The 14974-nt window shown below is 42.1% G+C and overlaps 1 protein-coding gene across 1 annotated transcript in view; it reads right to left on the bottom strand.

Moving 5' to 3' along the window:
- prpf6 (PRP6 pre-mRNA processing factor 6 homolog (S. cerevisiae)) overlaps positions 1–14974 on the bottom strand; it is a 67052-nt gene that overhangs the window by 41139 nt on the left and 10939 nt on the right. Inside the window, exons 5-9 of the mRNA XM_078555223.1 lie at positions 14105–14281; positions 6154–6309; positions 5801–5895; positions 4295–4451; positions 2631–2793 (exon numbers count right to left, since the gene is read on the bottom strand). Coding sequence (XP_078411349.1) covers positions 2631–2793; positions 4295–4451; positions 5801–5895; positions 6154–6309; positions 14105–14281 — 748 coding nt within the window. The remainder of the gene's footprint in view (positions 1–2630; positions 2794–4294; positions 4452–5800; positions 5896–6153; positions 6310–14104; positions 14282–14974) is intronic.

Here is a 14974-nt window from a genome sequence, read left to right as displayed (position 1 = left end):
CGGTGCACATCTATCTGCGGTGAGCAGGGAGGTCCAATGTGGCCTCACGTCGGCGCAGCAGCTGCCTGTCATCTCTGCAGGCTCCTCTCAGGGCGCTCCGGGTGAGGGCAGCAGCTCCTCCACCCCTCTGCCAGTGACCAATGGATCCTTTAAGGCTGCGACAACTGGGGAGGTGCCAGTTCTGGAACTGGCCACTCCCTCCCAGGCGGGGCCAGCATAGGCTCCACGGACCAGAGGACATCCACCAAGGTCATCGAGGCAAACAGGACAGCAGAGTCAGCAGGCTGTCTCACAAGCCACTCCGAGCAATGGGGCGGCACCAAGACGAAGCACCCGCAAACGTAAGCATAAGACACATTAGGCACTCCACGGGTTTGTCACTGATGCTTTTCTGTTGCCCGTAGATTAGGGAATTTATTTTTGTGAACGTCAGAGCAACGTTTTGTCATGTTTTTGGTGGCACCATCTGATGGATGGCAATAAAGTCCACATTTGTGACCATGGCCGAGGGTGTCTCCTTTGTGCTGCATTTGTCTGTTTCACAGACATATCATGAGTGTTTGAGTGGACATTGATGTTTATGTATTAAACCCTTAGTTGCAGCTGATGAAGTGGAAGATGAAGCACTTAAGTGCAGCGTATGGATGCACCAGGTGTGTGGAGCTAGCTGAAGGTCCATTGGATTAAAGTGTCTCGGATGTCCCTGCCTTCTTGGTGTAGTTGCGGGTCGGCGTGCTGCCCCTCAACATTGCCCTGTGCTTCCTCATCCTCTGAGCCACTACTGGATCGATCATGTACAGCCTCATCCACTGCGTCAAGGTCTTCATCTTCAACTGCATCCCCCCTTTCCAGCGAAAGATTGTGCAGAGCGCAGCATGCTACCACTATCACAGAGACGCGATCTAGGGGGTACTGGAGTGTGCCCCCTGAGCGGTCCAGGCATCGGAAGTGCATCTTGAGAAGACCGATGGCTCTCTCCACCACAGCCCTTGTTGAGCTGTGGCTCCTATTGTAACGCTCCTCAGCTTCTGTTCTTGGATGGCGGAGAGGCATCACGAGCCACCTTCTAAGGGGGTAGCCCTTGTCACCCACCTGCCATCCATCCAGCCGAGCCGGAGCACTGAAGAGCCCCGGCACGTGGGAGCGTCTGAGGATGTAGGCGTTGTGGGAGCTGCCTGGGTACCTTGCACAAATTTGCAGAATCTGCATCCTGTGATCTCACACTATCTGAACGTTCATGGAGTGGAAGCCCTTCCTGTTGACAAAGGCACCGGGCTCACCTGCTGGCGCCTTGATGACCACGTGGGCAGTCTATAGCACCCTGGACACAGGGGAAGTCAGCAATGGCTGCGAAGTCTCTGGCTCGCTGTGCCTGACTTGCTTGGTCGCAGCGGAAGTGGATGAAGGTCAATGCACATCTGAACAGAGCGTCTCTAACCTGCTTGACACAAGTGTGGACAGCTGATTGGGAGACACTGCAAAGATCACCCACCAAGCCCTGGATGGAGCCAGATGCATAGAAGTGGAGGGCAACTGTGACCTTCAGAGCTGCTGTCATGCGGTGTCCGCCCACACAGTTAGGAGATATCTCAGGGCCCATCATCTGACAGATGTAGTTGACTGTTTCCCTTGACAGTCGGAGCCTCTTTTGGCACTGCACCTCAGTCATATTGAGGTAGCTGCTTCACCGCCTGTATACCCTGGCCGCAGGATAGTGGCGTCTTCTGCGGCCCCTTCCACCTTGGACAACCTCTTGGACCTGCGCCCCTTGTGCCTGCGCCTGGCCTCCCATAGGTGGCTCCCCTGGAGACTGATTGTCCACCCCTGGCCTCCTCCTTATTCTAGCCCTCCCTTCCTCCTCAGAGGAGCTGCCCCCAGTGGAGACGTCAGAGCCCATACCCAGGCTAAGTGGAGGTCTCTGGAAAGCTGCAGGCCCGATAAAGATTACTGTCCGCAGACAGCTGAGTTGAAGCTTCAAAGTACAGAGAAAGCTGTTGGAAATCAATCTGAACTGCTACCGATCACACAGGCAAGTTTAAAACACTTGCTGCAATAAATACTTCACATGAAACATCAACAACCCCATTGAGCCCACATATCCCGCCCATGGATGAGTTTTGTTAAATAGTCACTTACCCCCCACCTGCCTGTTGCGCCTGTGCGCCGAGCCAAAGATCGCACGGGCGCCTCAAAATCAGCATTGATTGCCGAGTTAAGGGCCTTAACAAGCCCTTTAATTAATGGCAGGCGTGCGTCGCGCTTCATCGCATGCCCGCCCAGCTAAATATCATGATGCTGCGCGCTGACGTCTGGACGCTCGCCCGACGTCAGTGCGCTCCATTTTAAGTACTGATGTGCGTGGCCCACCACCCACGTCATCCATAAAATTCTGCCCTATGTGTCGACAGCTGTTCTGGGGAATGACGCCCATAAAGAAATGGGTTGAAAACGGCTAATTATTTTGCAAAGGACCCTTACTGCTAACAAAGACGACACTTGCTACCTGTTCCTCTGAGATTTAGGTTAAGCAACCCAAGGATAAACAATGTACTACCTACTCAGTTGTTTGGTGTTTTTTTTTAAGTGCAGTTGCATAGGCCAAAATATTCAATTGTAAACTTGGTACTCACCTTTCCTCAAAACTCGCTTCTTGGCTCTAATGTCTGTTTCTAATTCTGCAGCACGTATGTATATACGAACAGACTGTGGCAGGTGTCTGACAGCATTTGCTACCACTGCTTTAGCTGTGTCACCAGGCTGCAGTCGGGCTGCTTCCAACCAAACATCTTCACTCTAGAAATACACAATGCAATTTACTGAAATAAAAACAGACTAACTTGGCCTTACTTTTATGAAGCTCAACTATCTTAAGGCTCTGATTGCCTTTAATGGCAAGCAGCAATTTTCATAATCCTCAACCAAAACAACAACTTGCATTTATATAGCGCCTTTAACATAAAAAAGGCATATTGAAGTGTTTCACAGAGTGCTAATCAGAAAATAAACTCATAGTACTCACTACAAGTGGGTTAAAATGAGGCAATTTTTTTCTTTATACAATTATTTATACTTGTTCCTTTAATTAATTTTCTGATTAGTAAAGGATATCGTATTTCTGGTTCTTCCTATACTTTACTAGTTTAAATGTAGCCCCTTGCATTTTATAATGCTCCTCTCTGTGGGAAAGGCATCCTACTCCCTCAATTAGGAACAATTTATACCTACATTAGCTCATTGTTCATCCTAACCATTCACAAATATCTGGGGGATGGAGTAGTAGCAGTGGCTAATGCGGGCTAATTAATGATTATGGGCAGCAATTGCCTGTCAATCTCTTCAGTGGGGGTCATTGCAATGAATGGATGTTGTAACATCCATTCCTTAGAGATAATTTTCAGAACAAAACTCATCCACTTGTGTGGCAGAAATCCGGATGCATGCTCATATCCAATTTTCTGGACCTATAAAGTGAGAGCACAAGAGTGAAGTGTCATTCGCATCTCTAACAATTGATCCTTTCACACTCGTGCATATCCTTCCTCCAAGTAGTTAGTGACAGACCTTTTGGACAGCATGGCCCTGTGCTCTGGAATTCTTTTTTCTAATCCTACATCATACTATAATCCCTCCCCATCTTCAAAATCTAATACTTCAACAAAGTCTTTATGACCTCTCCTAACACTTGCTCTCACTACTTCTCTTGCCTTTTGTGACACACCTTAGAATGTTCAACTATGTTAAAGATGCTGCCTAAGTGCAAGTTTTGTGCCTTGCAAAATCAGCATAAAATTGGCTCTGATTTCAACAGAAATTGCTGCAAGGAAGAGAGGAGAAATAAATTCCCTGAATTGCAGTAAAAACTTAGAGAAAAAATGAATCACAGGCAACAAAGTGTCATTAACAGCTTTTTCCTCCCAATACAAGATGCCAGTAGCACTGAAGGTGGCGAGGGAATCCTGAAATTAATACGAGCCCTAGTTAGAGTGAAAATAGAGATGCTAGGATATACATTTTCAGCTGAGCCTCTGTAGCCTAGCAAGTATTTGCAAACAAATGAAAATTTATGGATACATAAGACTACAGAAAGATACTGCAACTTTTTGACTCAACTAACACGAAAAGCTATCAAAAAATTTATGCACTACATTCATTATATACTAATATAGAATGAAATACTTATATGATGAAATGCGATCTGATAAAACAAATTGGAATAAAGTCCTTGTCAAATTAAATACTCGCATGAAAAGCAGATTCAATGCATAATATCAAACCACCTGAAAACACTGAATACCTTTGGGCACATCTCTGTTCCTTTCATAATTAGATTCCTGGCCACCTGCAGCTTGCCTGTTACTTCCTCAAGTCTTGCAGATGCAATCCATGCTGGGGGATGATGGGGATTGGTCTCGCGTACTGACTTTAGTAGTAGTCTGGCTTTTTTAATGTCACTGTTACAAGAACATAATATTTAGCTGTAAACAGATTTTTTTGTAAATCCTTAAATGCTATTTGTCAAAGCAGCACACGTAAAAGGAAATCATTTAAAAATTGCACTTCTGGTTACAGTATACTTTCGTAGCAATCCTTGATCTGTAATAGTGATAAACTTTTCAAAAATATCTAAGACATGATCAACTTTGATCAAGCAAGTCACTTTCTTAAAAATTGCTCCATTTGTCATGGTCCTGAATTTCCCACCTAGCCACATCCAGGCAGTGTAATAATGCCAGTCGTTATTTCATAAGGCAAATGCTAAAGAGGTGTCCTAGCCCTTACTATTAAAATTTCACCTGCAGATATAATTGTGTGATATTACCACTGTTGCTAATATTTCTACGTCCTTATCACAAAGCTCTTAATTGCAATATTTTCAATCGCGTTCTTTAATTCGCAAGTGTTGTTTTTATACAGGTGGGTGGTGCGGAAAAAGACTGACATTAGCAAGTGTTCAGAACAAGTCAAGGCTTTTGCTGTGCTGGTTTAGCAATGAAAAGGAAATAGAGCAGCATGCTAAAGGAAAAGTCACAATGGCAAGAGCTTCAGGTCTCAAATTACAATGGGTTACACAATTGGATTTCTCATGATGGTCAAAAGTGGGTGGGAGGTGGGGGTGGGTGTTAACTGTTCAGGTTCAGTTTAAATACATTTTTAGGTCTTCCCAATAAAGCTCCCATTGGTAATCAATGTCCAATGCCTGTGACTAACAATGGGAGATTCCTGGGCTAAATTTCTGGGTAGGTATAGGGCATCAAGCACAAGTCTCCAACACTAAGGGCAGTGTTGGAGACATTCTTGGATCAGCCTGGACAGTAATTCTGCCCACTGGAAGTTTAAACATCCTGGGTAAATGCCGCATACATGCGGTTGGGGCCTTCTCTGGGTCCAGACGCTCAACAGTGATGAACGTTTCAACATTTGCCACTGTTGCCATTGGAAAATCTAGGCCAAAGGCCCTATTAAGTAATTTGTAATTTTTCTCAGGTTTATACACTCACCAGTAAGTGAATGTAAAAAAATCTTTCAACATTGAAATATTGGTTACTGTCATTTCAGGTTTACCTTTTAAACTAGGATTTTCCTTCTTTCCACAAAGGGTAGGAATTAAATCCAACCAAGTATGAATTTTTATTGTAGTCATGTAATGAAAGGTTACTTTACATACTGAAATAGTAAATGGATAACACTGTCATCGAGTATAAAAGTACAATAACAGGTTAACCATCTGAACTTTTACATACTGTATAACATATGCAGCCACCTACAAGCACAATTTCAACTCCAATTCTTATCCACTTACTTAATATCTCCACCATGTGTTGGAATCATAGAGTTCAAGTCAGTCAGATAGCCTTTAGGGTCAACAACGGTTTGTCCACTGACAGAATCAGACACCTCAAAGAAAGAGAACAATTAATCACATTTGTGTTGTCCAGTGCAAAAATAATCCAGGTAAACTGTTAGTAATATTCTTAAGGAAGCATCTCGTTTTACGCTGCATATATTTGGTCATATCATTAACCAAATAATCACATTTATGTTGTACAGTGCAAAAATAATCCAGGTAAACTGTTAGTAATATTCTTAAGGAAGCATCTCATTTTACATTGCATATATTCAGTCACATCATTAACCAGACTGTCATTCACCTACTTGGCTCAGTCTCATGTCCATCAAGGTGTTTCGGGCTTGACCAATTTTTCTCATGTCCAACTCTCCTGATCCAGGCGTCATCAGGCCGGGCGTCATTCCACCTGGGTATGGTGTATTCAAGCCACCAGGGTAAGGTGATGTCAAGCCAGAAAATTGCTGTAATTAAAACATCGCTTATCAAACTCTGCACTGGAGTATCATGAAAAATACATGGAATAGTGACAATACTGTAATAAGAAATCTATTCCTTTTCTGTACAAATTATGCCAATTATTTTTCTACTGAAAACAAAAAGTGAAATAAAATTTGGTTTAATATATTCTATCCAACTTCAGACCATCAGACTTAATTTCAATTAATATATTTTTTAACTGAAAAATACCCAACTGAAAGTCAGAAGCACACTTGAAGTTCAGCAACTAACTGACAAAACAGTCAATAGGTAAACAATTAGTGGAAATAAAACGTTAGGGAAAGGCAAAATTGCTTATTTTAAGATTGCATATCCCATTCATTCAGTTAAAGAATAATCTTACAATGACATGATACTTTATCCCATCCCAACACCCATCAAAGCCCTTAACATGTGACTAATTACTTCTGAACTACTGTGTGGGCAAATGTGGCAGATTAGCTGCACACAGCAATGTCCCACAAACAATGACCAGCTAATTTGTAATCCTTTTGGTGATGGCAGCTGAGGAACAAACATAGGCCACATTCATGTAGGGTGGGGAGAGCTTCTCGCTTTTTCACATAGTTGCATGAGATTAGAACATAGGAACAGGAGAAGACTATATGGCTTGTCGAACCTACTCTGCCATTTAATATGATCATGGTTGATCTTGGGCTTCAATTCAACTTTCACGCTTGCTCCCTATATCCCTCAATTCTCCGAGAGACCAAAACTGTCAAAATCAGCCTTAAACATATTAAATGATTGAGCATCCACAACCCTCTGGGATAGAATTCCAAACATTCAAAACCCTTTAAGACATTTCTCCTCATCTCAATCCTACCTGAAACGATGCCCCTTTGTTCTAAATTCCCCAGCCAGGGGAAACAACACCTCAGTATCTACCTACCTTAGAAATCTTGAATGTTTCAATGAGATCACCCCTCATGCTTCTAAACTCCACAGAATATGGACCCAATTTACTCAGCCTCTCATCATAGGATAGCTCTCTCAACCCAGGGATCAATCTAGTGAACCTTTATTGTACTGCCTCCAATGCAATTTATCTTTCCTTAAACATAGACACTAAAATTGAACACAGTATTCCAGGTTTGGTTTCATCAAAGTCCCGCACAATTGTAGCAAGGCTTCTTTATTCTTGTACTATAACTCCCTTGCAATAAAGGCCAAAATGCCATTAGCTTTCATATTTGCTTACTGTACCTGCATGTTAACCTTTTGTGTTCCTTGTCCGAGTACACTCCAAGATTTAATCAACATTTACAAGTTTCATGCCTTTAAAAAAAATTCTGCTTTTCTATTATGACCAGATGAATAACCTCACACTTGCCCACATTATACTCTATCTGCCACCTTGTTGCCCACTCACTCAACCTGTCTATATTTCTTTGCAGCCTTTCCTCCTCGCAGCTTGCATTCCCACCTAGTTTTATATCGTCAACAAATTTAGATGCATTACTCTCTGAATCTCTGTCTAAGTCATTAATATAGATTGTAAATAGCTGAAGCCCCAGCACTGATCCTTACTGCACAAATCACAGCCTGCCAACTTAAAAATGCCCCATTTATCCCTCTCTGCTGCCTGTCCATTAACCAATCCTCTAACCATACAACATATTGCTTCCAACTCCATGAAACTATCTTGTGTATTAAACATTTGTGCTACACCTTATCAAATGCCTTTTGGAACTCCAAGTAGACTACATCTACTGGTTTCCCTTTACCTACCCTACTAGTTACATCCTCAAAAAACTTCAATAAATTAGTCATACACAATTTCTCTTTCATAAAACATCGTTGACTTATTCTAATCATGCTATGCTTTATGTGCTTAAGATTTCTAACAATAGATTCCAGCACTTTCCTGATGACTGATGTCAGGCTAATTGGCCTGCAGTTCCCTTTCTTTCTCCTTCCTTTCTTGAACAGCAGTGTTACATTTGCTAATCTGCTTCCAATCTGCTGGGACTGTTCCATAATCTAGGGAATTTTGTAAAATCATAGCCAGCACATCCACCATCTCCGCAGCTATCTCTTTTAGAATCCTAGATGTAGGCCACTGGGTCAGATTTTAGTCCCTCGAATTTCTCCAGTACCTTTTCTCTGCTAATTTTAAATACCTTAAGTTCCTCATTCTTTTAGCCCTATGGTTACCCTCTATTTCCGTTATGTAACTTGTGTATTCCACTGTGAAAACAGACACACGATATTTGCTCAATGTCTCCGCCATTTCCTCATTTCCCATAATTTCTGCTTCTAAGGAATCCTCAGGCTCACAACTATTCTTTGCAACATTATAAACTTCTTCTTTTAATCCAATACAGTTCTTAACCTCCTTAGTACATCAAGGATGGCTTTTTCTCACTGATTTTTTTGTTGTTCAATAGAATGTATTTCTGTTGAACATTTTCGATTGTTTCTTTAAATGTTTCCCACTGTTTATTTACTGCAATACATTTTAGTCTATTTACCCAATCAACCTTAGCTAGCTCTTGCCTTATATCTATGTAATTGGCTTTAAGATTCTTGTTTGTGATTGCAGTGTGTTGTTTCCATACTTAATGTGGAATTTACTTGTATTATGATCACTGTTTCCCAGTGGATCTTTTGCAGTGACCTTACTAATTAGCCCTGCCTTATTGTACAATACTAGATCTAAAATAGCTCTATCCTGAGTTGGTCCCACAGCATATTGCTCCAGGGAACTGTTGTGAAAGCATTCTACAAACTCATCTTCCAGACCATCTTTGCCAATTTGATGGTTCAGGCCATATGAAGATTAAAGTCTTCTGTTTATTGCCCTGTCCAATGTTATAATTACTCTTTTTTTTTGGGGGGGGGGTCCATAAACTACTCCGTCCAACCTTTTCTGACTCTTTCAGACCACCCATTCTGATTCTACTTCCTGATTTTCTGAGCCAAGATCCTTTCTCACATGTGCTTACATCTTCTTTTATTATCAGGGCTACCCCTCCTTCTTTTCCATTCTGCCCGTCTTTTTGAAATGGTGTACAACATGGAATGTTCATTTCCGAACCTCACCACGTCTCTGTAATGGCAATCAGATCTAAACCATCTATCTCTATTTGTGCCACCAGTTCACCTAGCTTATTGCGGATGCTCCAAGCATTCAGATAAAATGACTTTAATTTTATTTTTAACTACTATTCCCTGCATGGACCCTACTCTCTGATCCACTATTACTGTTAAACTCTTTGTCCCTTCTTGTGCCACTTAGCTTGTCTTTACCGACATTGATATACTTTTCTACTGCGTCAACTTTTAACTTTGGATTTTTAAAATCTCTCTTCGCCGGAACCCTGCCCCACCCCCCCACCACCATTTAAAGCCGTTTTTCCCAACTCTGACCATATTTTCTGGTGCACTTACGTTTATACGCTCTGTCTCTTCCTGTCACACTCTGATTACCATTATTTGTATTGCTAACCTGCACTATTGCCTGGTCCTTTCTCTTTAATTTTCTAAATCTCCCCTCACGTGAACCCTCCACCAACTCCATACCAGACAAGTTAGTTTAAAGCCTTCCTGCAGCCCTAGTCAAAAGACCCATCAGGACATTGATCCCAGCACAGTTCAGTGAAGACTGGCACAACTTTCCCCAGTGCTGCTGCCAGTGCCCACCAGTCAAAACCCATTTCTCCTAGACCAATCTTTGGGCCACACATTCAATTCTCTGATCTTATTTACCTTATGTCAATTTGCTTGTGGCTGAGATAGTAATCAGAGATTTCTACCTTTATGATTCTGCTCTTCAATTTAGCCCCTAGTTGCTCAGATTCCCTGGGAAGAACCTCTTTCTTAGTCTTACCTATATCATTGGTACCCATGTGGACCATGACAACTGGATCCTTTCTCTCCAACTCCTAGACCCTCTTCAGCATGGAGATGTCCTTAACCCTAGTACCAGACAGGCAACATGGCCTTTAGAACCACACTCAGAAAATCGTAACTATCTGCTAACTGTCACCTTATACAACTACATTCCCTTTTACTCCCCCCACTTGAATGGCTCCCTGTAACATGGTGCCATGATCAGTTTGGTCATCCACCCTGCAGTCACCGCTCGTACACACAAGTTGCAAGAACTTCAAACCTGTTGGACAATTGCAGTGGCAATTTACATCGACTAGAACAGGCCAACATTGTCTTGGTTTAACATCTCAAGCAAAACACTGCATCTCCGAAAAAAAATGCAGCGCTCCCTCAGTACAACACTGAAATGCCAGCCTTGATTACGTGCTTAAGTCTTGCTGTAGTTCTTGAATCCAAGGATGCCAACTCAGATACATGGATACTGCCAACTGAGTTATTCAAATGTCCCAAACATTATATTTGTAAAATTGACAAATTACTACTTTTATTCACATGTTACTGTGAAAAGTTACCAGTGCTAACCAAAATAATTGTTGCATTTCCTGCAAAGGAATTGGGCATATGTTCCACTGTTGCTCAAACTAGCCACTAGTTGGCACATATCTGATTTTTTTTCTCCCAAGTATTTGTACATTTCTATGTCTGAGTGTACATACTCCACAGTGTGTAGATAATCAGTGTGCCTGTGCTGCAAATGACATGTTGCTCTAAGTTCCTTTGATAATTACAATTAATACAACTGATTGCCAAATACCAAAGATGCTGATACCTGCACTGCCATCTGGTGGTTAAAGTAAAATTATAGAATAAAAACTCTCATCAGGTTGCTGTGCTGAGAAGCGCATTCAAGTAAACTCTAACAGGCGTACTTTTACATTTAATGCACATTTTTAAAATTTACTTTTGGGATGTGGACATCATTGGCATTGCCCATCCCTTGCTGCCCTTGAGAAGGTTGTGGCCAAATTGCTGAGTCTATTTGGCAAAGGTTCATAGTGTAAACAAGAAAAAAAGTATTCAATTAGCCTTTTTGATTATTTTCTGTACTGGTTCATGACATTTTAGTGACAAGTACGTGGACCCCCAAATCTCTTTGGACCTCCACTGCTTCTAGCCTTTCACCATTTAAGAAATACCCTATTTTATCCTTTTTAGGTCCAACATGGATGAGGGGGGCAAAAACAGAAAATGCTGGAAAAACTCAGCAGGTCTAATAGCATCTGTGGAGAGAAAAACAGAGTTAACGTTTCGAGTCCATATGAGTACAGATTTCCAGCATCCACAGTATTTTGCTTTTATCTTGGATGAGTGATGTCGTCGCTGTACTAGTAATCCAGAGGCCCAGGGCAATGCTCTGAGCACACGGGTCCAAAATCCACCATTGCAGCTGGTGGAATTTAAATTCAATTAATAAAATCTGGAATTGAAAGCTAGACCATAAAACTTATCGATTGTCATGAAAAAAATCCATTCATAATGTAATCTCCCATCTTCATCTGATCTGGCGTACATGTGACTCCAAACCCACAGTAATGTAAAACAAAAATAAAAATAAAAATACCTGGAAAAACTCAGCAGGTCTGGCAGCATCTGCGGAGAGGAACACAGTTAACGTTTTGAGTCTGTATGACTCTTCAACAGAACTGTTCTCTCATGCTCACATCCCATAAAAGAATAAAAAACCCTAACATTTGTCCATAGTGAAATCCATTTGCCACAGTTTTGCCAATTCACCTAATCTATTACCAGCTCTTTGTAATTTTATACTCTATCCCCACACTGCTTACAAGACACATTTGTGTCATTGGCAAATTTGAATATGTGGCTTTCTCACCCATTGTCATTAATGACTTAATGACAATTAATTAAATGAATACAGTGAATAGTTAAGGCCCCAACACAGGTCCTTGCGGGACACCACTAGTTACATCCTGCCAATTAGAAAACTTGCTCATCATTCCTACTTTGTCTCCTTCTGCTCAGTTAATTTCCAATAATATGACTTCAATTTCATGATTTTCATCTTCACCTAACAGACTACTATGAGGGACTTTATCAAATGCCTTCTGGTAGCTCATATAAATAACATCTATATACATTCCCCTGCCCAATACTTTAAATTTTTAATCAGCATTGTCGGTTATGACCTACTCTTCAAAAATCCAAACTGGCTCTCAACTGAAAATCTTCAAGGTGTTCGATCATTTAAGCTAAGTTGCAGACTCTAGCAATTTCCAGAAAACAAATGTCAAGCTAACTGATTTCTCTAGTTTCACTCAGTCATCTTTCTTAAATAGCTGAGTGACTATACACTTTTCCAATCTAAAGGAATGGTTTCCAAATTGAGAACTTTAAAAAGGTCATAATTTAGGGCATCAAGAATGCTCTCAGCCATATCCTTTAAAACCCTGGGATGGAAACATTCTGGTCCTGATGATGGTCACTTCTTAGTACTATTAATTTTTTCATTACTGCTATTTTGCTTATGTTAATTTTACTGAGTCCCTGTCCTTGATTCAATAATGTTTACCTAGGATTTCCAGCATGCTAACCACTTCCCTCTAAATGATGACAGGAAGTAATTATTCAGCATGTTCTCCATTTCCTTATCATTGACATAATTGTCATCAGTTTTCAAGGGATCCACATTGCTTCTGACCACACTCATTCTTTAAAGTAATTAAATAGACGTGTGAGATGTTGAAATCCCTTTTTGTGGCTCTTACATCTTTGTCACCCTCTGCTGCTGTTTTTGTATCTTTCCCATTCACTAGGATCTGTGCTTTTGTTTGTAATTTTGTGTGTTTTTTCTTTTAATTTTATGGGCTTTAATGCACCAATCCTATGTCCACTCAAGCATAAAACAGCACTGTAATTAAACAGTCTATCCCAGGCTTCTCCAACGTAGAAGGAGAAGGTCGCAATCGGCCTATGAAGCTGCTCTATGTGGCCCCTGGAGCAAGTTTTCAAAATGCTTGTCAAACAGGTAACTTTGAATGCAAGATTCTGCATGGAACTGCTCCTCCAATCACAGTGTTTGCTGGTGAGCCTAGCAGTAGCAAATGTGGGAGAGAAACAATCTGTGATTGGAGGAGCAGCGAACACCAGCAGTGGCGAGTTCGGAGCCTAGGGAGTGGCGGTGGCCCAGGAAGCGAGGCTCAGGCAAGCTCGAGTGGGGCCCACGTAGGCTGACAGGGAACGCGAGGCAGTAGGAGCAGTGTCCAATGGCATCTGAGAAAGTGCTGACTGAAGACTGCATGCGAGAGAGGGTGTGGGGAGTGGGTTGAGAGAGGGAGAGAGAGTGAACGTGTGAGGGGAGTGTGTGTGCGGGCACAGAATGTGTCCATAAGTCTGACTCATTCCCATCATCTGGGCTCTCATTCACCCTCACGCACCATCATGCAGTCATCTACTCTCAGTGTGTGAGGGTGAATGAGTGAGTACCCTGAGACTGGGGGTGAGCCAGACACACACACACACAACTTACTGTTTCTTTTCATACCACAGTTTTATTTTGGAATTCATGTTTATTGTTGTGCCAAAGTTTATCCTTCCAAAACTTGCCCATCGGCCCCTTGAGTGAGAAAAATTTTAATACGTGGTTCCCCTGCACGAAACGTTTGGACAAGCCTGGTCTGTCTGCTTGATCTGCTAATAGGTAATTTTGTATGTCCCGCATATGTCGAACAACGATTCATCTCCATTTGTGATTAAATTTTTGTGTAAAAAATATTAAAATACACAAGAATAATCAGTAATGAGGTCACAATGCTAGCCAATAAATTTACTTTCTTTGTTATCATTCAACTTTGGATATGCTCTTTCATCTGAATAGTGATAGTTATATATAGTTATACTGACCGTTTGTCTGGGATCCACAGATGTGTGTTGTTCTCCAGTTTGCAAATGTTTGGCAAAGAAACTATCTGGTACAGGTGTCAGTTTCTCATAGCGAGGATTTCGCTGACGTTTGTTACGAGCATCTCCAACTTCAGGAATACTCAACCATTCTTCTTCTGTAACTTCTGACAGTTTTCTCTGAAGGGGCATTTTTTTAAAACATGTTTTATAAACATCAAAGGATTCCTAAAAATGGTAACGTAATTCACTTACAAATCAAGAGATAGCAGTGCATTAGGCTCCAAATACAGCTCAAATTTGGGAAAATTTCACCCAAAGTGCAGTAGCGGGCAGGTAAAACGTTTACCCGCCAAACGTGATAGCAGGTTTTCATGCTGTATTGACCTGAACCTGCCTCATTATTTATGCACTCCCGCGAAGCACAATGTTTCCATTGCGGGCGGGCTCTCATTCACCTGCCTGCCACCACCCCGCCGCTGCGTCACGCCAGCCACCATGTTTAAAGTCCAGCTACAAGCACACATCTCAGTGCTTCCAGCTCACCACTGCTACACAGAAGGCATGGCCCTGAAACTGAAGAAGAATGCAGCCCCCAGGTTCAGCCGCGTCTCTCGAGCGACTTTTGGGTGCCGTGGAGGCCCACTGGGATGTCCTCCACCCTTGCTCTGGACGCAGGGTGGGCAGCAACAGCACTAACCCAGTTTGGGAGGTGATGGCAGAGGTGGTCAGTGCCAACGCCCTGCAAAAGAGGAAAGCCACCCAGTGCCGCAAGAGGATGAATGATCTCCTCCGTTCCATCAGGGAAAGTCACTCATCTCATCACTCAACCCCATCACACATCCATAGGGCCTGCACTCACTGCCGGTTCAA

Source organism: Cetorhinus maximus, chromosome 13 (assembly GCF_964194155.1).
Source record: "Cetorhinus maximus chromosome 13, sCetMax3.hap1.1, whole genome shotgun sequence".
NCBI lineage: Eukaryota > Metazoa > Chordata > Chondrichthyes > Lamniformes > Cetorhinidae > Cetorhinus > Cetorhinus maximus.
Note: the sequence above shows the minus strand (reverse complement) of the source record. Positions and strands in the feature narration are given on the sequence as shown.